The sequence below is a fragment of the Macaca thibetana genome, chromosome 14 (assembly GCF_024542745.1).
Source record: "Macaca thibetana thibetana isolate TM-01 chromosome 14, ASM2454274v1, whole genome shotgun sequence".
NCBI classification, from domain to species: Eukaryota; Metazoa; Chordata; class Mammalia; order Primates; family Cercopithecidae; genus Macaca; species Macaca thibetana.
The window spans coordinates 18,953,024-18,979,937 of record NC_065591.1 but is presented as its reverse complement, the minus strand read 5'-3'; the positions used below and the strand labels follow the sequence as shown (position 1 = coordinate 18,979,937).

The window sequence follows — 26,914 nt, the reverse complement described above, 5'->3', positions numbered from 1 at the left end:
GTAGAAGATCAGTGATCTGGCAGTGCCACTAATTTATCAGACAAATACTATACAATCAGCTCAGTTCTTCAAATTATTCACAGTCTACAAGCAATAAGCATATATACACAGTTCCTACTTCTTTTTTTCTTTTTTTTTTTTTGACAGGGGGTTTCATTCTGTTACCCAGACTGGAGTGCAGTGGCACAATCTCAGCGCACTGCAACCTCTGCCTCCTAGGTTCAAGCATTCCTCGCACCTCAGCCTCCCAAGTAGCTGGGACCACAGGCACATGGCACCATGCTCGGCTAATTTTGTATAATTTTGTGTATAATATTTTTGGTATAATATCCTGCCCAGGCTGGTCTCGAACTCCTGAACTCAAGCAATCCTCCTGCCTTGGTCTCCCAAAGTGCTAGGATTACAGGCGTGAGTCACCGCGCCCAGCCCACAGTTCCTATATCTAAAGCCTGAGAAAAACTCAAGCTTGGTGCACAACATGGTGCAAGACAACCTGCTAGCCAGTTACTAGGACAAAGAGGATCTTGCTTTGATGATCATGATCGGAGTACAGGACAATCTTTGCCCTTACACAATAGAAATCCATCCTGAACATATCTTAGATTCTCCTGTACTATGTCACAATGGGCCAAAGGAAGCAAAAGCAGATGTTCATCTTTTTTTTTTTTTTTTTTTTGAGACGGAGTCTCGCTCTGTCGCCCAGGCTGGAGTGCAGTGGCCAGATCTCAGCTCACTGCAAGCTCCGCCTCCCGGGTTCCCGCCATTCTCCTGCCTCAGCCTCCCGAGTAGAATGGAAGACAATCTCAGGGCATGCTTAAGCTATTGCAAAAAAAAACAAAAAGGAATGGAAGACAGGGAATTAGACTTCCTGTTAATTAAGTGGGCAATGTCTACCACAATATATTCAGATGTAGTCCTAAGAACCCGGTTAGGGGCCGGGCGCGGTGGCTCACGCCTGCAATCCCTGCACTTTGGGAGGCCGAGGCGGGCGGATCACGAGGTCAGGAGATCGAGACCATCCTGGCTAACACGGTGAAACCCCGTCTCTACTAAAATACAAAAAATTAGCCGGGCGCAGTGGCGGGCGCCTGTAGTCCCAGCTACTCCGGAGGCTGAGGCAGGAGAATGGCGCGAACCCGGGAGGCGGAGCTTGCAGTGAGCCGAGATGGTGCCACTGCACTCCAGCCTGGGCGACAGAGTGAAGACTCCGCCTCAAAAAAAAAAAAAAAAAAAAAAAAAAAAAAAAAAGAACCCGGTTAGGCTCTTCCAGAATTAAAAACTCAATGGTAAACAAGTCTCTGTATTTAGAATACCAAAAGAGGCTGGGCATGGTGGCTCACGCCTATAAGCCCAGTACTTTGGGAGGCTGAGGCAGGCGGACCACTTGAGGTCAGGAGTTTGAGACCAGCTTGGCCAACATAGTGAAACCCCGTCTCTACCGAAAACATAAAAATTAGCCAGGCATGATGGCGCATGCCTGTAATCCCAGCTACTTGGGAGGCTGAGGCAGAAGTTATCACTTGAACCTGGGAGGCGGAGGTTGTAGTGAGCTGAGATCGTGCCACTGTACTCCAGCCTGGGCGACAGAGTGAGACTCCGTCTCAAAAAAAAAAAAAAAAAAACAAAAACAGAATACCAAAAGAAAAGGGTATCTTAAGGAAATACTCACGTGTAAATCCCAAATCCTAACTTCCCCATCTAGGCAGCCGGAAGCAATAAGGCCTGAGATGGTGGGATGAAAAGTGACACACCACGGAGTACGGCGGTGTCCAATCAAGGAATGAACACACTTGCCAGTCTTCACCTCCGTAATATAGATATTATGATTCACATGGGTGGAGGCTAAGAGAGTCCTAGAAAATCAAAGAGTAGAACTAATTCAGAAGCATGTGGAAGGGTAACCAACCTTATCAACTTTGGACAACACAGAATAGTGATGCTACCTGCCGATCCCAACACGAAAGAACCTAAGCTTTGTACGTTAGGCAGTATATCTACAAACAGAAATATTCTGATCTTTAAAGGCTTTTGGCTTGTCCACGCTGTCCCCAAATGACACATGCCACATTCAGAAAATATTTTTTTCCACTGGAATAACCATCATGCCACTGGTGAGCTGTATCACACAGGCAAATGATTGTTATTGAGAAACTTTCCAAGTTTTGATCCTCTCAGTTTCCTTTGCTTGTTCTCATGATTTTTCAGGTTAGCACTGCTCATCTACTTTCTTTCCCTTTCTGACATGTGGCCAAAGCACTGTTCATAAAGTACTTCAGAGAGCCTTTAGGGACTGACTTGGAAGATCAAGCCAGGCCAAATATACAGAAAGCACTGTTATCACAAATCTTAAGGTTAAGTTACAGATAATTACTAAGTACCTGTCTGGGCTGAAGGCCAATAAGAAGGTAGAGCGTGGACTATCCGGCAGTTCTACTCTCTGGGAGACAAAAAAAAAAAAAAAAAAAAGTTAAAATACATAGACTATGTATTTTATAGACTATGGTTCACCCTATCTCAAAAGCACATTAACCATTCTAGATTAGTATTCACAGTGTAGGCTTAAAAACTGGAGACAATGATCAAGCTACAAATTGAGAGAGATAAACCTAAATTACCTTCAGGAAAACTGTCTAGCTCTAAAGGAAAAAGATATTTCTAGCACATTAATTCTTTCAAATTTACAAACAACTCCCTAAGTCAGATATGTCAACTCTCCCACACAAGATAAATATATCCCAACTCTGCTGTTAACCCATTCTAAGATCTCATTCTACCATCACCAGCACAAATCCTATGTGAAATATAGCCATTTTCCTTACCTTGCCCTCCCATTTCATCCACCGGGTTTTATCTTCCACCAGCTCCTGCAGAAGCCGCTGAGCTCCCATGGCCCGAGCACCCCGTTCTCGCCCCCAGAGTATCCGGACAGCATTCTTTTCTGGGACAACCTTCATGGCGCTCAGTAGCCACTGTTACACCAGGCCCAGGAAATGAAGGAGCAAGTAACAGCTCCAACACACTGAAGCAGCTAAAATGAGGCCATACAGGTCCTTGTAAGTTGTCTTCATGGAAATCTAAGGAATAAAGAATAATGTCAAAGAACGACTATTCTGCAACGAGAAGCTTTCCACTGAAAATACAATTCTAGCTCAAAAGGCAAATTATTCTTTTCCTATTTAATGACACTTTCTCAGAAAAGACCCTTCTCCCAGAATTTTTCTTCCAAAAATATTTCATACTCTCATATTCTCCATAGCTCAACCTTATATCTAAAGAAAGGATCAGGCCAGGCACAGTGGCTCACGCCTGTAATCCCTGAACTTTGGGAGGCCAAGGTGGGTGGATTGCTTGAGGTCAGGAGTTTGAGACAGCCTGGCCAACATGGTGAAACCCCATCTCTACTAAAATACAAAAATTAGCCGTGTGTGGTGGCAAGCACCTGTAATCCCAGCTACTCATCAGACTGAGGCAGGAGAATTGCTTGAACCCAGGAGGCAGAGGTTGTAGAGAGCTGAAATAGTGCCATTGCACTCCAGGGCTTGGGTGACAGAGCGAGACTCCGTCTCAAAAAAAAAAAAAAGATTATTTGAGAGTACCTTTCTCACTCATTTTCTCCTCTCCACTAAAGATTCAGGGTAGAGGACAGAGAAGGAAAAGGAAGGAAAAAAAAAATCAGGTTCTTTTTCTCATCTACCACAAGACTTACAAAGAAAAAACTTCATCACAAATTAAAATTCTACCAAAACGGCAACTAGCAGAACAGTACACATAAGTACAATGATTAAAGAACAAATTGTGGTCTATACACTGGACTATGTAGTCTGATAAAATGGTATTTCAAAAGAATATCCACATATGTACAATGTTATCCATTGTGGCATTGTTTCTTCCAACTCCACTATGAATGTTTTCAAAAAATAGGAAAGTTGAAAAAATAGTACAATAAACATACACTATTCTCCACCTAGACTCAAGATTGTTAATATTTTGCCAAATTTGCCTCATCTAGCTCCATGGATAGAGATATGGCTACATCAAAGTTGTTTTTTTGTTTTGTTTTGTTGTATAATTTTGGAATTATTTCAGTAGGTATCAAGACACTTTAACCCCGCATATTTACTTCACTATGCACCTCCTAGGAAGAAGGACGTCCTGCCTCATAACCACAATAACATTACTATACCAATTATCATCGAATACTTCAGTTCTTGTTCGAAATCTTCCCAATTGCCAAAAAAAATTTCATTTATAGTTGACTTAAAAAAAATCCAGAATCTAATCAAAACTCAAGCAATGACTTTGGACATTTATGTCTCTTTAGTCTCCTTTATCCTAGAATGGCCTCCACATTTTGTTTTGTTTTCATTTGTGACACTAGCTTTTTTTTGGGGGGGGGGGCAGGGGACACAGTCTCACTCTGTGGCCCAAGTTGGAGTGCAACAGTGCAATCTCAGCTCACTGCAACCTCTGCCTCCTGGGTTGAAGCAATTCTCCTGCCTCAGCCTCCCAAGTAGCTGAGATTACAGGCACCTGCCACCATACCCAGCTAATTTTTGTATTTTTAGTAGAGACCAGGTTTTGCCATGTTGGCCAGGCTGGTCTTGAACTCCTGACCTCAGGTGATCCACCCGCCTCAGCCTCACAAAGTGCTGGGATTACAGGCCTGAGCTACTGTACCCAGCTGACACTAGCTTTTCTAAAAGATTAGGACAGTTGACTTGTTAGAATGCCTTACATCCTAGACTCAACTGATTGCTTCCTCATAGTAGCATTTAGCTTGCCTCTCTATACCTTTATTTCCTGTAAACAATAGGTTAGGTCTAAAATCTTCATTAGTTTACATGTTTTTGGTGACAGTGCATCACAGTTGATGTGCCTATATACCTCAAGGTGGAGTACATCAGGTGGCACATATTTTCAGACTGTACAATCATTAGTGATCATTTGTTGAAATACGATTACTTGGTTGAGGTTGTTAACAGCCAGACCTCTTTGTAAAGGAATATCTCCCCCTTTACAGTTAGTAATCTGTGGCTATTATTTGGCATCATGTAAATATACTATTCCTTCTCAACTTTTTACTTAATGGTTTAACATTCATTAATGATTCCCTCTTGTACTTTTTTAAAGGGGGGAGATGCTGAAAATATTGATTTTCTAATTCTATCATTATTTCTAGATGTATTAGCTGGCTTTCCTGTACAAATAATAAATTTCCCTTAAAAATTGGTGCAGAGGAGTTACTAATTCTGTCTTATTGCTTACAATAGCAAAAACTGAGGACAACCCAACTGTCCATCTAAAGGGTACTGGATGACTAATCTATGACAAGGAAGATTCTCTGGCTACTGATAAGAATAGATGTACAAAATATATTGTCGAGAGAGGAAAAAAAGCAAGGTACAAAACAATATATTGAGTAAAGCTACTTTTGAATAAGAAGAAAAACTAATGGTAATGCACTGGGGACCGGAGAGACTAGATAAATGGAAACAAAGATGGATGCAATACCTGTCAGTGTTTTTGAAATGGAATGTTAGTTTGTGGTATGTTTTTTGTTTTTTTTTAGAAACAGGGTATCACTCTAACACCCAGACTGGAGTGCGATGGTGCAATCATGGCTCACTGCAGCCTCAAAGTGCTGGGCTCAAGCAATCTTCCTGCCTCAGCCTCCAGAGTAGCTAACTTTTAAAATTATTTTAAAGATGGGGTCTCGCTATGTTCCCCAGGCTGGTGCAAACCACTGCACTAGGTGCTGAAATTTTAGTTTTTGAAAAAGGTATATCTGTTACCTTTATGAAAAATTTTGTTTAAAATATTAAACAACACCAGGCGCAATGGCTCACGCCTATAATCCCAGCATTTTGGAAGGCCGAGGTGGGTGGATCACCTGAGGTCAGGAGTTCAAGACCAGCCTGGCCAACATGGCAAAACCTACTCTACTAAAAATATAAAATTTACTCTACTAAAAAGACAAAAATTAGGCCAGGTGCAGTGGCTCACGCCTGTAATCTCAGCACTTTGGGAGACCGAGGTGGGCAGATCACCTGAGGTAAGGAGTTCGAGGCCAGGCCGGCCAAAATGGTGAAACCCCATCCCTACTAAAAATACAAAAATTAGCCCAGCATGGTGGCAGGCACCTGTAATCCCAGCTACTCAGGAGGCTGAGGCTGGAGAATTCCTTGAACCCGCGAGGTGGAGGTTGTAGTGAGCCAAGATCACATCACTGCACTCTAGCCTGGGTGACAGAGTGAAACTCCATCTCCAAAAAAAAAAAAAAAAAAATTAACAAATTAATTAATCAAAAATAAAATATTACATGAGGCCAGGCATGGTGGCTCACACCTATAATCCCAGCACTTTGGGAGATCAAGGCAGGCAGATCACTTGAGGTCAGGAGCTCGATATCAGCCTGGCCAACATGGAGAAACCCCATCTCTACTGAAAATACAAAAATTAGTCGGGCATGGTGGTGCACACCTGTAATCCCAGCTACTCGGGAGGCTGAGGCACGAGAAATGCTTGAACCCAGGAGGCTAAGGTTGTAGTGAGTCGAGACGGCGCCACTGCACTCCAGCCTGAGTGACAGAGTGAAACTCCATCTCAAAAAACAAACAAAAAAAAATGGTCGGGTGCAGTGGCTCAAGCCTGTAATCCCAGCACTTTGGGAGGCTGAGGTGGGTGGATCACAAGGTCAAGAGATCGAGACCATCCTGGCCAACATGGTGAAACCCCGTCTCTACTAAAAATACAAATATTAGCCAGGCGTGATGGTACGCGCCTGTAATCCCAGTCACTCAGGGGGCTGAGGAAGGAGAATCACTTGAACCACGGAGGCAGAGGTTGCAGTGGGCTGAAATCATGCCATTGCACTCTAGCCTGGGCAACAGAGCGAGACTCTGTCTCCAAAAAAAAAAAAAAAAAAAAAAAAAAAAAAAATTATGCAGTAAGTACATGTTAAGTGAAAAAAGAACACAAAATTTTATATGCAGTATAATCCCAACTTTGTTTAAAAAATATTTGGAGAGACGGGCACAGTGGCTCACGCCTGTAATCCCAGCACTTTAGGAGGCCGAGGTGGGTGGATCACAAGGTAAGGAGATCGAGACCATACTAGCTAACATGGTGAAACCCTGTCTCTACTAAAAATACAAAAAATTAGCCAGGTGTGGTGGTGGGATCGCATCACTGCACTCCAGCCTGGGCGACAGAGTGATTCTCCATCTCAAAAAAAAAAAAAAAAAAGTTTGGAGAAAAAGGACACAAAAGAAATATAATAAATACTAACCATGGTTGTCTTTGAGTGGTGGCATTATTGGTGATTTAATCATTTTAATAGGCAAGTTTCTATTTTTTTTCACTTTTTAATTTTAAGAATTATTACCAGAAGCCCAAACCTCACCTTTCACTTTTTTTTTTTTTTTTTTTTTGAGACAGAGTCTCACTCCGTCACCCAGGCTGGAGTGTAGCGGCACGATCTTGGCTCACTGCGACCTCTGCCTCCTGGGTTCAGGCAATTCTCCTGTCTCAGCCTCCCGAGTAGCTGGAACTACAGGCGCCTGCCACCATATCCAGCTAATTTTTGTATTTTTAGTAGAGACAGGGTTTCACCATGTTGGTCACGCTGGTCTCGAACTCCTGACCTAAGGTGATCCACCCGCCTCAGCCTCCCAAAGTGCTGGGATTACAGGCATGAGCCACCATGCCCGGCCACCATTCTTTTTTTTTTTTTAAGTAGTAACTACTTATTGTAAAAAGCCAAATAATAATTGGCTCTTTACATTTCACAAAAGGCTGCAATCTAAAGAGTATACAACCAGATGTATCCAAATACAGAAAGAAAAATAAACATTAAGAGCCTGTGTTGAAGTTCTCTCACTGGAGTACTAAGATGTAAAAGTAAGAAAACACCAAGTTTGGCCAGGTGCGGTGGCTCACACCTGTAATCCCAGCACTATGGGAGGCCAAAGCAGGCAGATCACAAGGTCAGGAGTTTGAGACCAGCCTGGCCAACATAGTGAAACCCCGTCTCTACTAAAAATATAAAAATCAGCCAGGTGTGATGGCTCATGCCTGTAGTCCCAGCTACTTGGGAGGCCAAGGTGGGAGAATCGCTTGGACCTGGAAGGCGGAGGTTGCAGTGAGCCAAGACCGCGCCATTGAACTCCAGCCTGGGTGACAGAGTGAGACTCCATCTCAAAAACAAAAACAAAAACAAAAACACCCACCAAGTTCCTAGTCCTACACAGCACACAGTTACCTAAGGAGTGACAAAGAAACAAATTCTAGCCTGTATCCTCATGATACAGCTCTCATCACTTATTAGTGCAAAAATATGTACTGAAAATATCAACATTTTCAGGCCAACCTCCTGAATAAGCTAAGGATGAACTAACTGGAAGGAAATCATCTCCTTAGTAACCCTGACAACTCATAGATTAGGATCAGAAGTCTAGACCTGAACCCAGGGTTGCCCTTTGGTCAAACTGCCATATAAGTGATTAATTACTAACTAGGAAGGTGCCAAAACTACAGTTCCTACTAGTTTACCTTAACCCTCTACTGCAATTATTTTACCCAACATAAAAAAATTCAGAAGAAACATTTTGAGGGTCCTTTGTCTTAACAGTGAAATATAAAAGCACTTTCAAAGAAATACATTTAAACCAGCACTTTGTAATATTTAAATCTTACAGATCACAAGGTCAGGGGTTTGAGACCAGCCTGGCCAATGATTTACACCTTGTGTAAGATCCAGAACCTACAAAGAACTCAAACAAATTTACAAGAAAAAAACAAACAACCCCATCAAAAAGTGGGCAAAGGATATGAACAGACATTTCTCAAAAGAGGACATTCATACAGCCAACAGACACATGAAAAAATGCTCATCATCACTGGCCATCAGAGAAATGCAAATCAAAACCACAATGAGATACCATCTCACACCAGTTAGAATGGCAATCATTAAAAAGTCAGGAAACAACAGGTGCTGGAGAGGATGTGGAGAAATAGGAACACTTTTACACTGTTGGTGGGATTGTAAACTAGTTCAACCATTATGGAAAACAGTATGGCGATTCCTCAAGGATCTAGAACTAGAAGTACCATATGACCCAGCCATCCCATTACTGGGGATATACCCAAAGGATTATAAATCATGCTGCTATAAAGACACATGCACACGTATGTTTATTGCGGCACTATTCACAATAGCAAAGACTTGGAATCGACCCAAATGTCCATCAGTGACAGACTGGATTAAGAAAATGTTGCACATATACACCATGGAATACTATGCAGCCATAAAAAAGGATGAGTTTGTGTCCTTTGTAGGGACATGGATGCAGCTGGAAACCATCATTCTCAGCAAACTATCGCAAGAACAGAAAACCAAACACTGCATGTTCTCACTCACAGGTGGGAACTGAACAATGAGATCACTTGGACTCGGGAAGGGGAACATCACACACTGGGGCCTATCACGGGGAGCGGGGAGCGGCGAGGGATTGCATTGGGAGTTATACCTGATGTAAATGACGAGTTGATGGGTGCTGACGAGTTGATGGGTGCAGCACACCAACATGGCACAAGTATACATATGTAACAAACCTGCACGTTATGCACATGTACCCTAGAACTTAAAGTATAATAATAAAAAAAAAAAGCAAACAAACCAACCCTAAAAAAAAAAAAAAAAAAAAAAAAGATTTAAATCTTACACAAGGTGTGGTAGAAACAGCAGTAGTCCAAATCCTAAAAATAAAAAAAAAAAAAAACTGACCTTCTGACCTCCTGTTACTCAAGAGGAACAATAAAATACAGGTCACAAGTACTGTATGACTAGGAAGTACTGTATGACTAAGAAAACTGTGCTGCAACCTCAGATTCCTACAGGATTCAGAAAGGGGAAAGAGTAGCTACAAATATCAGTATCAAGACAAAAATCTAAAGATCAGGATTACCAAAGAACATGTCTATCAATTTCCAGGGACCTAAACACACTAAAAGCTGAAACAAGAGAAAGCTTTACTGATGGGAAGAAGTCAGAGGGAGTAAAACAATTACACAATCTCTCTTTCGTCTGAAGAAAAATATTTGCTGTTGCTTTAAAAGGATAAGGGACTTCTCTCCTGATACGCTCTTACCAGCCACCTGAGAAGAGATTTTACCGTGTTCCCTGTAAAGAACAAAGGGATCTAAGTCAAACTGAAGTCAGACAGGGATGCTGATGAGGAGGAAGTGCCAGTCAATTGTGTTTTTCATTCCTCTTTTAAAAAGGAAGAAGAAACAAGTTTCCCAAAATGTCCCTTAAAGTAAAGCAGACTGAGACAAAGGTTACCAAGAATAGTCTTTGTGATACCGTCACACAGTCCCCAAAATCAATTCTCAATCATCAAAAGCTTATCCAAGTAGAAGCAAAAGACATGGCTAGGATATGTACGTAAGACAAATGCCAGTCAGGCATAGTGGGAGGCCAAGATGGGAAGGTTCCTTGAATCCAGGAGGTCAAGACTGCAGTGAGTCATGATTGTACCGCTGCACTCTTCAGCCCAGATAATAGAGTGAGACCCTGTCTAAAAAAAAAAAAAAAAAAAGACAAATACCAAGATTCCATCCCATTTCCACACACACATACTCCCACTCCCAATAACATGACTGATTACTCTCCAAAGGTGAGAAGGCAACCACCTTTCCAGATTTTCTCTATTTAATTCTAAGAGATAATTATATTTACCGACTACTCATAAAAACCATTTAAAGAGTATGCCACAACCCAGTGGGAATTAAAAGTTAGATTTAGAGGTTCCTTGTGCAATCTGATTATCTTATGTCAGCAATTTTACTCCACCTTCTAGCTATACGACTTTGGGAATACTTAACCTCTTTGAGGCTTAGTTTCCTCCTTTGTAAAACAGGATCACAATGTCTGCTTCATAGGGTTGTTATGAGGCTCCAAATAAGAAAAGAACTGTGGAAATATGAATCTTGTTGCTGTTGTTTTTATTACTATTGAATCCTCTCTAAGGTTCACTATGGTTTCCCTCACCAAACAATAGGGCCAACTGAAACCCCAGAGACACCACAATTCCCAAGAGTAGCAGATTTCTAAGAATTATGCCAAAGGCTGTTAACCAGAAAACAAAGTAAAAAGTGCTCAGGGAGACAATAAAGTATGTTTACGTGGCAAAAATAATTCATTGTGATGTGGGCTCCCTCTACATAGGTGAAGTGAATTAAAAACCAGAACCAACAATTTAGAGTTGTATCTAAAACCTGACTAATATTTCATACCCCAAATCTTCCCCTTCCTACTGCATTTAGAAGTGTGATTCAGAAAACTATAGGCCTGTAAGAAGCTGTTAAAATGGAGTCCAATTTCCTCATTTATGTGAGTAACTACATCTCTCTTCCACTTCGCTATGCCCATGTGGGCAAAGTCTAAGAGTCAAACCAACCATGTAATACTGACATATACTCCATAACTTGATTTAACCCAAGGATATAATTATTTTTTTTTTAATCCTTTAAATATTTATTCTAAGACCACTTGCATAAGTAAAGTTTACCCAAATGGAAAATTAACTACAAAATTTCAGGTTTTTAATTAGAAGCCTAAAACTGCCCCAGTACTCGTTGGAAACTCCATATGGATGGAAATACACAGGCTTTTCTATGACTGGCAGCTTTGTTTTTATTAATAGGACTTTCCTATGGGCATTTCAGGATACTTCAAGTGACCTCATGTAGGACCAAAGTTCAAATTGTAAGCACCATGAGCCAGCACCCACACCTGACTCCATACAGCTCTTGTGTGACTCTTAGACTAGACTAAATTTACAGGGGTACAGAGAATGTGGGGAAAAGCATCATAAATTTAGAACAGAAAACAACACATTCCAAAGGCAAACACACCTAGAAGCAGAAAAACTCCAACTATTCCCTGAATTGTGTATCTATTGTGTGCAAAGGATATCCAAAGATATGGCAAAATGCTAACTGGTTAACTCTAGATGGAGAAGTCATGAGTGATGTTTATTTTATTGTTATTATCCATAACACCCAAATTAGAGACAGTATAGTATAGTCATATATATGGGCCCTGCAGTCAGAATGGTTGATTGACTTCCAGCTCCATCCTTTTCTTGGTATATGATAGTATCTTGATTTCTAGGAACAGTTACTTAACCTGACTGTACTTCAGTTTCCTCATCCATAAAATGTGACTATTGATAGTATGTATATCACAGGGCTACCACAAGGATCAAAATATTTACCATGTGAAAAATGCTTATAGTAGAATAATAGCTTCATTCTGTGATGAAGAATTAGTATGAAAATGGTAATAAGGTCTGGGTGCGGTGGCTCACGCCTGTAATCCCAGCAATTTGGGAGGTTGAGGCAGGTGGATAACCTGAGGTCAGGGGTTTCAGACCAGCCTGACCAACTTGGAGAAACCCCGTCTCTACTAAAAATACAAAATTAGCCGGGTGTGGTGGCACATGCCTGTAATCCCAGCTACTTGGGAGGCTGAAGCAGGAAAATTGCTTGAACCCAGGAGGAGGAAGTTGTGGTGAGCAGAGATCACGTCATTGTACTCCAGCCTGGGCAACAAGAGCGAAACTCCATCTCAAAAAAAAAAAAAAAAAAAAAAAATTAGCCAGGCATGGTGACATGTGCCTGTAGTCCCAGCTACTCAGGAGGCTGAGGCAGGAGAATCACTTGAACCCGGGACACAGAGGTTGCAGTAAGCCGAGATCGCACCACTGTACTCCAGCCTGGGGGACAGAGTGAGACGCCATCTCAAGAAAGAAAAAAAGAAAAGAAAAGAAGAGAAAAGAAAAAGACAAGAAAAGACAAGACAGAAAATGGTAATAAGAACACACAACATTTAATTTCTAAAAATAAAAAGCTTAGGCCACAAAGCCCTGTAAACAGTCAGACAAATTAAAACAAATTCTGCTAGGCAAAATGAGACTGTCCACTGTAGAGGTCTCCAAACCATTTCATATAAAAGATCTTACCACTGTAACCTTTTTAAAAACAAAAAATAAAACCAGCCAGGCACAGTGGCTCACACCTGTAATCCCTGCCCTGGCAGGTTGAGGTGGGAGGATTGTTTGAGTCCAGGAATTCAAGATCAGCTTGGTCAACACAGTGAGACCCCCCATCTCTACAAAAAATTGTTTAAAATTAGCTGGGCATGGTGGCATGTGCCTGTGGTTCCAGCTACTCGGAAGGCTGAGGTGGGAGGATATCCTGAGTCCGGGAGGTTGAGGCTGCAGTGAGCCATGATCATGCCACCACACTCCAGCCTGGGTGACAGAGCAAGGCCCTGACGCAAAAAACAAACAAAAATAGGCCGGCATGGTGATGCGTGCCTGTACTCCCAGTTACTGGAGAGGCTGAGGCAAGAGAATCACTTGAACCCAGGAGGCGGAGGTTGCAGTGAGCCCAGCTTGTGCCACTGCACTCCAGCCTGGGCAACTGAGCAAGACTCAGAGAGGACCTGAATGATACGATACCATGTGGAGAGAGGGAAGCCATGTGGAAGACTCTCAAGATACCAAGCAAATGAGTGAATTCTTAGACCTTCTAACCCAGCCCAACCACCAGCTGAAAGCAGACGAATGAAGCACAACTGATGCTACACAGGGGAGAAGGACCATCCAGACAAGTCCTGCCCAAATTCCTAACCCAAGTAATTATGAGACAAAATAAATTTTTATGATTTTAAGCCACTAATTTTATGGTGGTTTTTTTGAACATTAATAGATAACTAAAACACTACCCAACCTAACATCGCTGGGCAGTCACTCATGCCTGTAATCCCAGCACTTAGAGAGGCAGAGGCAGGCAGATCACGAGGTCAGGAGTGCGAGACCAGTCTGACCAAAACGGTGAAACCCCATCTCCACTAAAAATACAAAAATCAGCTGGGCATGGTGGCGCATGCCTGCAATCCCAGCTACTCAGGAGGCTGAGGTAGGAGAATCACTTGAACCTGGGAAGCAGAGGTTGCAATGAGCCGAGATCCCGCCACTGCACTCCAGCCTGGGTGACACAGCCAGACTCCCTCTCAAAAAACAAAACGAAACAAAACACTACCTAATATTTACTAATATCTAGCTGACAAGTATCAAGAATTTTCTAGAGAAAACCCACTATCTGCTCAATACTATCAACAAGAAGTTTTTCAGAAAATAGGGAAATTAAATTAATAAATTTAGGTAACCAAAGATATCTCAAATTTATTTTATCACACTGGTAATCCTTTCTTAGGACTCGAATTTCTTCTTCACTAGATTATAAACTCTGTGAGGGCAAAAAACATATCTGTCATAGTCCCAGTACCTAGCACAATGTCTAGCATAAAAGAGCATGAATATATATATTTACTTATATTCAGAGTTGTGAAAAGATCCCAAATGAACCCAAAACTATCATAAACAGCAACATCTGGAGTTTTAGAAAGTGTGGTGGTTATGAGTTCAAGGTCATAAATTCAATTTCTACAAGTCAAATACCTTAAAAAGAAAAACCTAAGCCAGGCACAGTGGCTCACACCTGTAATCCAGCACTTTGGGAGGCCAAGGCAGGTGGATCACTTGAGGTCAGGAGTTAGAGACCAGCCTGGCTGAGATGGTGAAACCCCATCTCTACTAAAAATGCAAAAATTAGCCGGGCGTGGTGGCATGCCCCTGCAATCCCAGCTACTCGGGAGACTGAGGTGGGAGAATTGCTTGAACTCGGGAGGCAGAGGTTGCAGTGAGCCGAGATCACGCCACTGCACTCCAGCCTGGATGACAGAGTGAGACCCTGTCTCAAAAAAAAAAAAAAAAGTAAAGGCTTTGCACCATTACCAACCTAATTTCAGCCAGTAATTTCATTATGCAAATGTCATTGATCACAAGAGGGCCAGGCAACAGAGTAAGTAAAGGACTAATCCATCACTACTTCAACTATACATAGGAAAGAAAAAAAAAAACCCTCAAAAATAGCAGTAAAATTTTTTATCCTCCTATTTGAAACACAGAATATTAAGAACACAGCCGGGCGCGGTGGCTCACGCCTGTAATCCCAGCACTTTGGGAGGCCGAGACGGGCGGATCACGAGGTCAGGAGATCGAGACCATCCTGGCTAACACGGTGAAACCCCGTCTCTACTAAAAAATACAAAAAACTAGCCGGGCGCGGTGGCGGGCGCCTGTAGTCCCAGCTACTCAGGAGGCTGAGGCAGGAGAATGGCGTGAACCCGGGAGGCAGAGCTTGCAGTGAGCTGAGATCCGGCCACTGCACTTAGCCTGGGCGACAGAGCGAGACTCCGTCTCAAAAAAAAAAAAAAAAAAAAAAAGAACACAGTACAGAGGCAGTGGATATTCTGATAGCAGAGATAAAAATATGGGATATCACACCTTTCAAGTTTGAGAATACTAAACACAAAACCTTCATCCTAATTTACTCCCTAAGAAAGCTGATCCTGCAGTCTGGGGATATAGGGGTATCAATCAAGTCCATAACAAGAATCAGTGATTTAATAAATAAAGATGGCCGGGCGCGGTGGCTCAAGCCTGTAATCCCAGCACTTTGGGAGGCCGAGACGGGCGGATCACGAGGTCAGGAGATTGAGACCATCCTGGCTAACACGGTGAAACCCTGTCTCTACTAAAAACACAAAAAATTAGCCGGGTATGGTGGCGGACGCCTGTAGTCCCAGCTACTCAGGAGGCTGAGGCAGGAGAATGGCGTAAACCCGGGAGGCAGAGCTTGCAGTGGGCTGGGATCTGGCCACTGCACTCCAGACTGGGCAACAGAGCGAGACTCTTTATAAATAAATAAAGATAAGACTAAGAGGTAAGAAGCTTCAATAACTGATTTTTATCGCTGGCTTGTTATATAATCTTGGACAAATCATATCCTCGCTGAATTTCAAGTTTTCCTACAATATGTAAACTGAAAGTAATAACACCTTCCATCTTAAAGGAATAAAATCCTTGAAGAATCCTAGGACAAATGGGTTATAAAATTCCAAGATAAGATTACTACTTTTCAAAGTAAAACTCAAGATAGAACAATAACCAGAGTATATGATAAACAGAAGTTCACACAAAGAAGTCTGGCACCTACAGTTCTAAGAGAAAGATTGCAAAGGAAACTACAGTGATTATAAAGAAGAATCACAGAGTATATTATCTCTAATTAACCACTGGACAAATTGAAAACAAATAATTCAACAGAACTAAGATTAATACAATTAAAATTACACACAGTCCCTTTCTTTATAAGAAGCCAAAATCCCAGAAATAAACTGCCAACAGACAGAACCTGCACCTCTACTGCACACACGCAGCAGCATTAGTTTTTTTTATATATAAACTCAAAATAAAACCAACTTACCATTTTACAAAATGTTTTGAAGATACAAAACCGAGTAAATTCTAATTACTATAATTAAAATAAGGGGGGAGATGTGAAGCACCAGCTTTCCTGCTACAGGTTTTGCTCACTAGAGCTTAAGTAACTCACAATGATGCTGCCTAATGTCTGAAACATGGGAAAGCGTGTGCTTAAAACAGAGTGTGATCAAAACCGGAAATAGAAAGCCATAAGACCCAAATTTGAGACTGACAATTTTCCTTACTCCCACTTACCTCAGAAGGATGAAGAAAAAAGAAACGAAGTTTTATCTGCAAATTATTCTGGAGAAAACAGTGCACTGAGAACACAAGAACTCCTTAAAAGTGAAGGAAGAACAAGGAGGAAAGCACTAAACCAAGAAGAAACTGAAGCTCACTTTTTTGGTTTCAAGTTATCAAAAGAATCAAGAAGACCAAGAAGGCTACTCTTAAATGTACAGAAATGGCAAAAGATTTCCTATTAGCAAGCAACAAAAAAAGAGTAGCTTCTGATGGAAGAAATTTCACAGAGGCAAAACAGCTTAACCCCAGAAACGGGAACTGAAACCAGCTGCCTCAAACAGACCTAATGACTTTGGCAACAACATACCTTTCATCCACCAACAATATCAAGAGGTTGGAGTAGGGCCAGTTTCAAATCATAAAGGATCACGTCTTTCTATTCTCTGCACAGTCTTTGAGAAAGAGTCCAACTCCTTCCTGGGAGCACCACATTGCCCCCAATTCCTCCTGGAAACCCCTGGAGCTACAGCAAGAATATTATAAAGGGCCGGGCGCGGTGGCTCACGCCTGTAATCTCACCACTTTGGGAGGCCAAGGCGGATGGATCACCTGAGGTCAGGGGTTCGAGACTAGCCTGGCCAACATGGTGAAAGCCCATCTGTGCTAAAAATACAAAAATTAGCTGGGCGTGGTGGCATGCGCTTGTAATCCCAGCTACTTGGGAGGCTGAGGCAGGAGAATTGCTTGAACCTGGGAGGTGGAGGTTGCAGTGAACCGAGATCATGCCATTGCACTACATCTTAGGTGACAGAGTGAGACTCTGTCTCAAAAAAAAAAAAAAAAAAAAAAAGCTTTGAGAACATTAACCCAGGAATCTTCACAAGTCCTAGGACAGACATGATTACTCATCAGACAAATAAGAAAAACAAAACCTGGAAGAGGTTAAGAAATTCATCTAGATTCACAGATGAGTCAGGAGCCAAAGCAGGATTTGAATTCAGGCTTTTCCTTCAGATAGTATTAGAGCTACACTCCCAGTCCTTGCTTGGCTCAGTAGATACTGTGTTCAGTGTTTTCCAGTCTTAGAGTCAGCCCAGGTCAGGTTCTTGGCTGACTAAAATAGGGAAAGAAAAAATTTCCCTCGAGGCTTCAAGAAAAGAAGTCAAATTATTAAACGCAGAGTTCTTATGCTAAAAGGCCGAGATGCCACCCTACCATGCCAATCATATTTCTTAGCCAATCAAAAAAAGGCATTAGATTTAAGAACCTAGTTATTTAAATCTGAGTAGAAGCTGGATTCCATTTCCCCAACTTTCCAAATAAAGAACACTTAAGGATGGGGAAGGATGTAAAAGCACTGATAAATAACCAAACAAGCATTGATTAAGCAGATATTATGTACTTGGCACTGTTCTAGGCATGGAGGATACTCTAGTAAAGAAGAACATTCTTGCCCCTCAAAAGCTTATGTGATTTTTATAAAATTACATATTAACAATACTTTCAAGTACTGAAAAGGGGTAAAAGGAAAATATGGCAGGTGAAAGAAAACAACACACACAACCTTTTACCTGGGGTGGCCAGAGAAAGCCTCTCTGAGATGACATTTCAGTTAAGACCGGCATCTTGAAATAGAAACCTTGAGAAAAGAGGCAGGTGAAAAAAATATTTCAAGGAGAATGAAGAGTACCAAGTACTAAGGTCCCTAACAGGTAAGCTTAGTGCATGTGAAAGCCAGAAATAAGGCCAACATGGCTGGAGCACCACTAACAAGGGAGAGAATAAAGACAGGTTGGTACCAGCAGACCATGATAAAATTTGGATTTTATTAAGTGTAATGGGTTACTATTAAAGGATTTTAGCTAAGGAAATGACAAAATGATGGGAATTTGGGCCAGGGTTATAGCAATGTAAGAGATGAATAGTTATACTCAGAATATATTTTGGAGAAACAGCTAAGGGAATTACAGATGCACTGTATGTGAGGTGTGAGAGAGAAATTAAGAGTGATTCCTAAGTTTTCAGCCTAAGTCCCAAGTGGATAGTGGAGACACTTATTGAGAAGGGTTCTACTGTATGTGTATATTTGTGAGTGGGGGAGCAGATTAAAGGGAGAAATCAATAGTTTAGGATCACTTTCTATTTTTCTATGAATATGAGCCTGAGAAAATATGAATTAATTCAGGAGAAACTTAAATTTTTCCTATAAATTAATAGTATAATAAATATAAAGCAGCATTGGTGGTTCTTCTTTTTTTTTTTTTTTTTGAGCAGAGTTTCGCTCTTGTTGCCCAAGCTGGAGTGCAATGGCATGATCTCGGCTCACTGCAACCTCCACCTCCCAGGTTCAAGCGATTCTTCCACCTCAGCCTTCTGAGTAGCTGGGATTACAGGCATGTGACACCCCACCTGACTAATTTTTTGTATTTTTAGTAGAAACAGGGTTTTACCATGTTGGCCTGGCTGGTCTCAAACTCCTGACCTCAGATGATCTGCCCACCTCTCCTTCCCAAAGTGCTGAAATCACGGTGCCTGGCCTGCTTCCTATTCTTAAATAATTATATATAACATTGAGAGTCAAGCAAGGTAGATCACCCCTGTAATCCAGCTAACTCAGGAGGCTAATGGAGGACAACTGCTTGAGGCCAGGAGTTCAAGACCAGCCCACAACATAGAGACCACAGAGAGACATCATCTCTTTTTTTGTTTTTTGAGACAGGATCTCACTGTGTCACCCAGGCTGAAGTGCAGTGGCAGGATCTCAACTGAACTGCGGACTTGACTTCCCAGGAGTAAGTGATCTTCCCATCTCAGCCTCCCCAGTAGCTGGGACTACAGGTGCATACAACTACACCCCAGTAATTATCTTTATTTTTTGTAAAGACAAGGTTTCACTATGTGCCCAGGCTGGTCTCAAACTCCTGGGCTCAAGGAATCCTCCCACCTCAGCCTCCCAAAGTGCTGGGATTACAGGCATGAGCCACATGGCACCCTGATGAGAAACCTCATCTCTTTAAAAGAAACCATCAGTCGGGTGCAGTGGCTCATGCCTGTAATTCCAGAACTTTAGGAAGCAGACGCAGCCAGATCACTTGAAGTCAGGAGTTCGAGACTAGCCTAGTCAATGTAGTGAAACCCTGTCTCTACTAAAAATATGAAAATTAGCTGGGCATAGTGGTGTGCACCTGTGATCCCAGCAACTCAGGAGGCTGAGGCAGGAGAATTCACTTGAACCTAGGAGATGGTGGTTGCAGTGAGCCAAGATCACACCACTGCACTCCAAGCTAGGCTGGCGACAAAGCGAGACTGTCTTAAAAAAAAAAAAAAAAAAAAAAGCCAGGCGTGGTGGCTCACATCTATAATCCCAGGACTTTGGGAGGCTGGGGCGGGTGGATCACCTAAAGTCGGGAGTTCAAGACCAGCCTGACCAACATGGAGAAACCCTGTCTCTACCAAAAATACAAAATTAGCCAGGCATGGTGGTGCATGCCTGTAATCCCAGCTATACTTAGAAGGCTGAGGCAGGCCGGGCGCGGTGGCTCACGCCTGTAATCCCAGCACTTTGGGAGGCCGAGGCGGGCGGATCACAAGGTCAGGAGATCGAGACCACGGTGAAACCCCGTCTCTACTAAAAATACAAAAACTTAGCCGGGCGCGGTTGTGGGTGCCTGTAGTCCCAGCTACTGGGGAGGCTGAGGCAGGAGAATGGCGTGAACCCGGGAGGCGGAGCTTGCAGTGAGCCGAGATCGTGCCACTGCACTCCAGCCTGGGCGACAGAGCGAGACTCCGTCTCAAAAAAAAAAAAAAAAAGAAGGCTGAGGCAGGAGAATTGCTTCAACCTGGGAAGTGGAGGTTGCAGTGAGCCGAGATTGCACCAATGCACTCCAGTCTGGGCAACAAGAGCAAAACTCCATCTCAAAAAAAAAAAAAAAAAAAAAAGTAAGAGCAATCTTACAGCCTTCTTAAGTACATGGCAGAAAAATCCCAGTATTAAAAAAAAAAAAAGAAGAATCCCAGTATGTATCCAATTACATATGAACTGATAAAGACAAGTGATAGAATGTAACACATACATATACTTAAAGCAACATATTATCTAATATTCATTGAACATCTGCTACACACTTGGTAGTGCTAAACACTTTATCTCACTTTTTCCTCACAATGATACTATGAAGATCTGTTATTCCCGTTTCACAGATCAGAAAATCCAGCTTAAAGAGGCTAAATGATTTACCTAAGTGAAGGAGAGATATAAAATCAAATCTGTTGTCAAATGAGCAGAATTGTATAGTGCTCTAACCATTATACAATACTGCTTCTATAAAATACAGAAAAAGGGCTGGGCACGGTGACTCACACCTGTAATCCCAGCACTTTGGGACGCCGAGGCAGGCGGATCACAAGGTCAGGAGATCGAGATCATCCTGGCTAACATGGTGAAACCCCGTCTCTACTAAAAATACAAAAAAAAAAAATTAGCCGGGCGTGGTGGCGGGCGCCTGCAGTCCCAGCTACTCAGAAGGCTGAGGCAGGAGAATGGCGTGAACCCGGGAGGCGGAGTTTGCAGTGAGCAGAGATTGCACCACTGCACTTCAGCCTGGGCGACAGAGTAAGACTCCATCTCACTAAAATAAAATAGAATAGAATAGAATAAAATAAAATAAAATACAGAAAAAGAAAAAAAAGCTCTTTTCATGTCCCCACACCTAGAAAGTCATAATTAAAAAGATCTGATTCAAGAGATGAGGAGAGGGAGAAAGAATTAATAAATCTGAATGAATCTGAGTCAGAACACAGTGACTCATGCTATATAACCTTGGACAAATTCTATAATACCCATGCCTCAACCTATCTATCTGAAGAAGGAGCTAACCTCACTGGAGGTAACCATTATTTGCCTCCTAGTGGGCTATGAATATTAATTAGTATTTGCAATATATACACAGATCAGATGAGACAAGGAAAACTATACCATCTCAAAAACTTTTATTATTGCTTCAATATCTACAGCAAGGCACCAGAAATCACGGTAAATAAGTTACACGCACCAAGAATGTGGAGTGTAAGTACTCTACAAATAAATCATGGCCAGGTACAGAGGCTCATGCCTGTAATCCCAGCACTCTGGGAGGCCAAGGCTGGAAGATCACTTGAGTCCAGGGTTCGAGACCAGCCTGGGCATCATGTTAAAACCTCATCTCTACAAAAAAAATATAAAAATTAGCTGGGCATTCGCCTGTAGTTCCAGCTACTCAGGAGGCTGAGGTGGGAGAATCACTTGAGCCCAGGAGGCAAAGGTTGCAATAAGCTGAGATTATGCCATTGCACTCCAGCCTGGGAGAGAGGAAAATTTCCTCTAAAAAAAAAAAAAGAGAAAGAAAAGGAACCACATAATTTGTTATTTTACTTCTGCTTTCCTTTTTCTTTTTAATTAAAAAAATCAATACACACCCTATGAATCAGCAACTGCATTCTTGGGCATTTATCCAGAAAAATAACTTATGTTCACACAAAAACTTGTATATCAGCTGGGTGCAGTGGCTCACACCTGTAATCCCAGCACTTTGGGAAGCTGAGGTGGGCAGATCGCTTGAGCCCAAGAGTTCGAGACCAGCCTGGGCAACATGGCAAAACCCTGTCTCTACATAAACAAAAAAAATTAGCTGGGTATGGTGGCATGCACCTGTGCTCACAGTTACTCAGGAGGCAGAGGTGGCAGGATCACTTCAGCCTGAAAGGCAGAGGTTGCAATGAGCTGAGATCATGCCACCATACTCCAACCTGGGCTCAGAGCCAGATCATGTCTCAAAAAAAAAAAAAAAAAAAAAAAAAAGTGTATACAAATGTTAACAGCAGTTTTATTCATAATAGCCAAAAAATTTAGAAAAATTCAGATTTTTTTTTTTTCTTCAGAAGGGGTCTCCCTCTGTTGCCCAGGCGGGAGTGGGTGGCATGACCAATCTTTGCTCACTGCAACCTCCAACTCCCAGGGTCAAGTGATCCTCCCACCTCAGCCACCCAAGTAGCTGTGCCCACAGATGTGTGCCATCACACTGGCTAATGTTTTTTGTACTTTTAGTAGAGACAGATTGCCCAGGCTGGTCTCAAATCCCAGGCTGGTCTCAAAGTTGTCTGCCAGCCTCAGCCTCCCAAAGTGCTGGGAACACAGGTGTGAGCCACTGTGCCCAGCCAGATGTCTTTCAATGGGTAAAGGATTAAGCAAACTACAGTACATCCAAATCATGAATTACTATGTAGCAGTTAAGACGAGTGGAACTGGCCAGGGGCACTGGCTCAGACTTTTAATCCCAGCACTTCGGGAGGCCGAGGAGGGTGGATCACCTAAGGTCAGGAGGTCAAGACCAGTCTGCCCAACATGGTGAAACCGTCTCTACAGGCGGGCACCTGTAGTCCCAGCTACCACGGTGGCTGAAGCAGGAGAATCGCTTGAATCGGGGAGGCAGAGGCTGCAGTGAGCCGAGACTGAGCCACGGCACTCCAGCCTGGGTGACAGAGGGAGACTCCACCTCAAGAAAAAAAAAAAAGAGTGGAGCTATTGGTACTATAACTTGGATAAATCTCAAGAGAATTATGCTGAGTGAAAAAAGGCCAATCCAAACGGTTATATTCTATATAATTCCATTTATACAACATTTTTAAAATGACAAAGAGAGACATTAATGGTTGAAAGAGATTACAGAAGGGAATCAGTGGGGTGAGGATTGAGCTACCTACCCCTCGAAGGCATGCTCCCTGGATTTTCTGGGCAAAGCTTCATTGCAACTTTATCCACTGTGAAACTGCCTTTGCAAAAATGGTAACAGTAAGAAAATTGTGACAGTGAAACAGTCTGACCTAACCAACTCCATCTTGCCTTTAACTGTCCTTGGTCATTCCTGTGCGTAGGACAAGCTAACTATGGGAGAAATTTAGTTTATAGTTTAAATGATAATAGCCCTTCTCAAAACTAAACTGCCATTGTAAAACTAATAAAAGGCCCCAAGTTTAGGATTATGAGAGGGGCCTGAACTCTGCTAAAATGTAAGCATATGAACTCAGGAGGTGGAGGGTGCAGTGATCAGAGATTGCGCGACTGCATTCTGGCATGGGCAACAGAGTGAGCCCTGTCTCAAGAAAATAAAACAACATAAAATAAAATAGAGGCCGGGTGCGGTGGCTCATGCCTGAAATCCCAGAACTTTGGGAGGCCGAGACGGGCAGATCACGAGGTCAGGAGATCGAGACCATCCTGGCTAACACGGTGAAACCCTGTCTCCACTAAAAATACAAAAAATTAGCCGGGCGGGGTGGCAGGTACCTGTAGTCCCAGCTGCTCGGGAGGCTGAGGCAGGAGAATGGCGTGAACCCGGGAGGCGGAGCTTGCAGTGAGCCGAGATCCAGCCACTGCACTCCAGCCTGGGCAACAGAGCGAGACTCCATTTCAAAAAATAAAAATAAAAATAAAAATAAAATAACAAAATAAAATAAAATAAATAAAAATGTAAGCACATTAAATAGTGTTTTTTTGTTTGTTTGTCTGTTTGAGACAGTCTTGCTCTGTCTCCCAGACTGGAGTGCAGTGGTCCCATCTTGGCTTACTGTAGCCTCCACTTTCCGGATTCAAGCTACTCTCATGCCTCAGCCTCCCGAGCAGCTGGAATTACAGGTGCACACCACAACACCCAGTTAATTTTTGTATTTTTAGTAGAAACATGGTTTCACCATTTTGGCCAGACTGGTCTCGAACTCCTGGCCTCAAGTGATCCACCTGCCTCAGCCTCCCAAAGTGCTGGGATTACAGGCTTGAGCCACCGTGCCCGGCCAACACTGGGTTTTTTTCCTTTATCAGGTTTTTCTATATTATCACATGCCAACAGAAAAAATGCAATACATTTAACAAGTATGTAGGCACAAGTCATTTTCTAAATACATCTGCTGATCTTGGTTCAACTATTTTTGTCCATTTAGCATATTTTTGGAGGACTACACGATGCAGCAAGCCCTACTGCAGGTGACAGGGATAGAGAACTGGAAAAAACAAATGAACAAAAAAGGACTCCAACCTCTGAGAGCTTGTGGGGAGACTACAACCGCAATATACTGTAACTATAACCACTGTGCTGAAATGTGGCAAATGCTACCCTCAAGGAAGTACAAAGTGGCATGGTTTGAAAACTCCAGCTATCTTCCCAAAAGCAACAGATAATCTCTCACATTTGCTTCCTTACAATGGTTCTGGCTTCAATTCTGCTGATATTCTATAAACCACAAATACTAATTCTTATGCCTGGGCAAGAGGTCCCCAGCGTTCTTCTATACAAATCACTCCATTGGACACACTCAGTAAGTATGACAGAAGTTTGCCAGCTCAAGTCAGCACAAAGCTCCTTCTCTAAAAATAACCCTGTAATTTTTGGAAATTCTAGCAATGAAATTAAAGTATCTTTAACTTTTTTGTCAAATCATGGATATACAGAGTTAAAAGTGACTTAGGGATCATTTTGAACATAAAATCTTGAAAAGTGGCCATATTACAGTGGCTCACTCCTGTAATCCCAGTGGTTTCGGAGGCAAAGCAAGAGGACTGTTTGAGCCCTGGAGTCCAAGACCAGCCTGGGCAATATGCCAAAATCCTGTCTCTACAAAAAATACAAAAATTAGCCAGCCATGGTGGCACACACCTGTAGTCCCAGCTACTCAGGAGGCTGAGGCAGGAAGATCACTTAAGCCTGGGAGGTCAAGGCTACAGTAAGCCATGGTCTGCGCCATTGCACTCTAGCCTGGGTGACAGAATGAGACCCTGTTTCAATCAATTTATTTTATTTATTTATTTATTTATTTATTTATTTATTTATTTTTATTTTTGAGACAGACTGTCCCCCTGTCGCCCGGGCTGGAGTGCAGTGACGTGATCTTGGCTCAGTGCAACCTCCACCTCCCAGATTCAAGTGATTCTCCTGCCTCAGCCTCCCGAGTAGCTGAGACTGTAAGAGCGTGCCACCACGCCGGGCTAATTTTTGTGTTTTTAGTAGAGACAGGGTTTCACCATGTTGGTCAGGCTGGTCATGAACTCCTGACCTCATGATCTGCCCATCTCAGCCTCCCAAAGTGCTGGGATTATAGGCGTGAGCCACCACCGTGCCCTGCCCAATCAATCAATATCTTAAAAAGTTAGATTCACAGCTGGGTGCGGTGGCTCATGTCTATAATCCCAGGACTTTGGGAGGCTGAGGCAGGCGGATCACAAGGGCAAGAGATCGAGACCATCCTGGACAACATGATGGAATGCTGTCTCTACTGAAAATATAAAAATTTGCTGGGTGTGGTGGTGCCAGCCTGTAATCCCAGCTACTTGGGAGGCTGAGGCAGGAAAATCGCTTAAACCTGGGAGGCAGAGGTTGCAGTGAGCCGAGATTGCACTCCAGCCTGGTGACAGAGCAAAACTCCATCTCAAAAAAAAAAAAAAAAAAAAAAAAAAGTTAGATTCACTTGTCCATTGTTATAAGACTCACTAAGGGCATCTCTGAGACATAAACCCAGGGCTCTTAACTCACTGTATAGGGTTCCTTTGCACTGCTGCTGCTTTAAATCCAGTAACAATGAATTTAATGAAGTCCAAGTTTTCTCAATCAATCATAGATACATCCATGAGTAAATAATCATACCAGTTTAAAGACTAACTTCATCAAAAACAAGCACACTAACCACCCACCATGAGGTGCATATAGTAGGCAAAGAACTGCCTATCTTTGATATGGCAGACGCTCTTAGGCATTGGAGGGAAATGTCAATACACACTGAAAAACTGTCAGCATTATTATCATCATCTTGACAATTAGCTAGTATTTTGGGGTGTTTACTCTGAACCAGGCACTTCGCATGTTATTTCTGATCCTTACAACAACTCTTGAAAGATAGGTATTATCGTCCCCACACTGTACATTTGTGGCCGCCAGATTTAAAAAGAATATTCTGAGCCGGGCGTAGTGGCTCATGCCTGTAATCCCAGCACTTTGGGAGGCTGAGGCGGATCACCTGAAGTCAGGAGTTCAAGACTAGCCTGGCGAACATGGTGAAACTCCATCTCTACTAAAAATTTAAAAAATTAGCCAGGTGTGGTGGTGAGCTCTGTAATCCCAGCTACTTGGGAGGCTGAGGCAGAAGAATCACTTGAACCCGGGAGGTGGAGGTTGCAATGAGCTGAGATCACGCCACTGCACTCCAGCCTGGGCAACAAGAGCAAAACTCCATCAAAAAAAAAAAAAAGAAGA

General features: G+C 42.5%; 1 protein-coding gene across 9 annotated transcripts in view; it reads right to left on the bottom strand.

Annotated features, from left to right (window-relative positions):
• The window catches only part of AMBRA1 (autophagy and beclin 1 regulator 1), a 218,057-nt gene that overhangs the window by 154,141 nt on the left and 37,002 nt on the right, over positions 1-26,914 (bottom strand). For all 9 annotated transcript variants that reach the window (XM_050757527.1, XM_050757529.1, XM_050757530.1 and 6 more), the window contains 3 exons: positions 2,820-3,074; positions 2,379-2,437; positions 1,670-1,853 (listed from right to left, as the gene is read on the bottom strand). In XM_050757527.1, coding sequence (XP_050613484.1) covers positions 1,670-1,853; positions 2,379-2,437; positions 2,820-2,954 — 378 coding nt within the window. In that variant the 5' untranslated portion in view covers positions 2,955-3,074. The remainder of the gene's footprint in view (positions 1-1,669; positions 1,854-2,378; positions 2,438-2,819; positions 3,075-26,914) is intronic.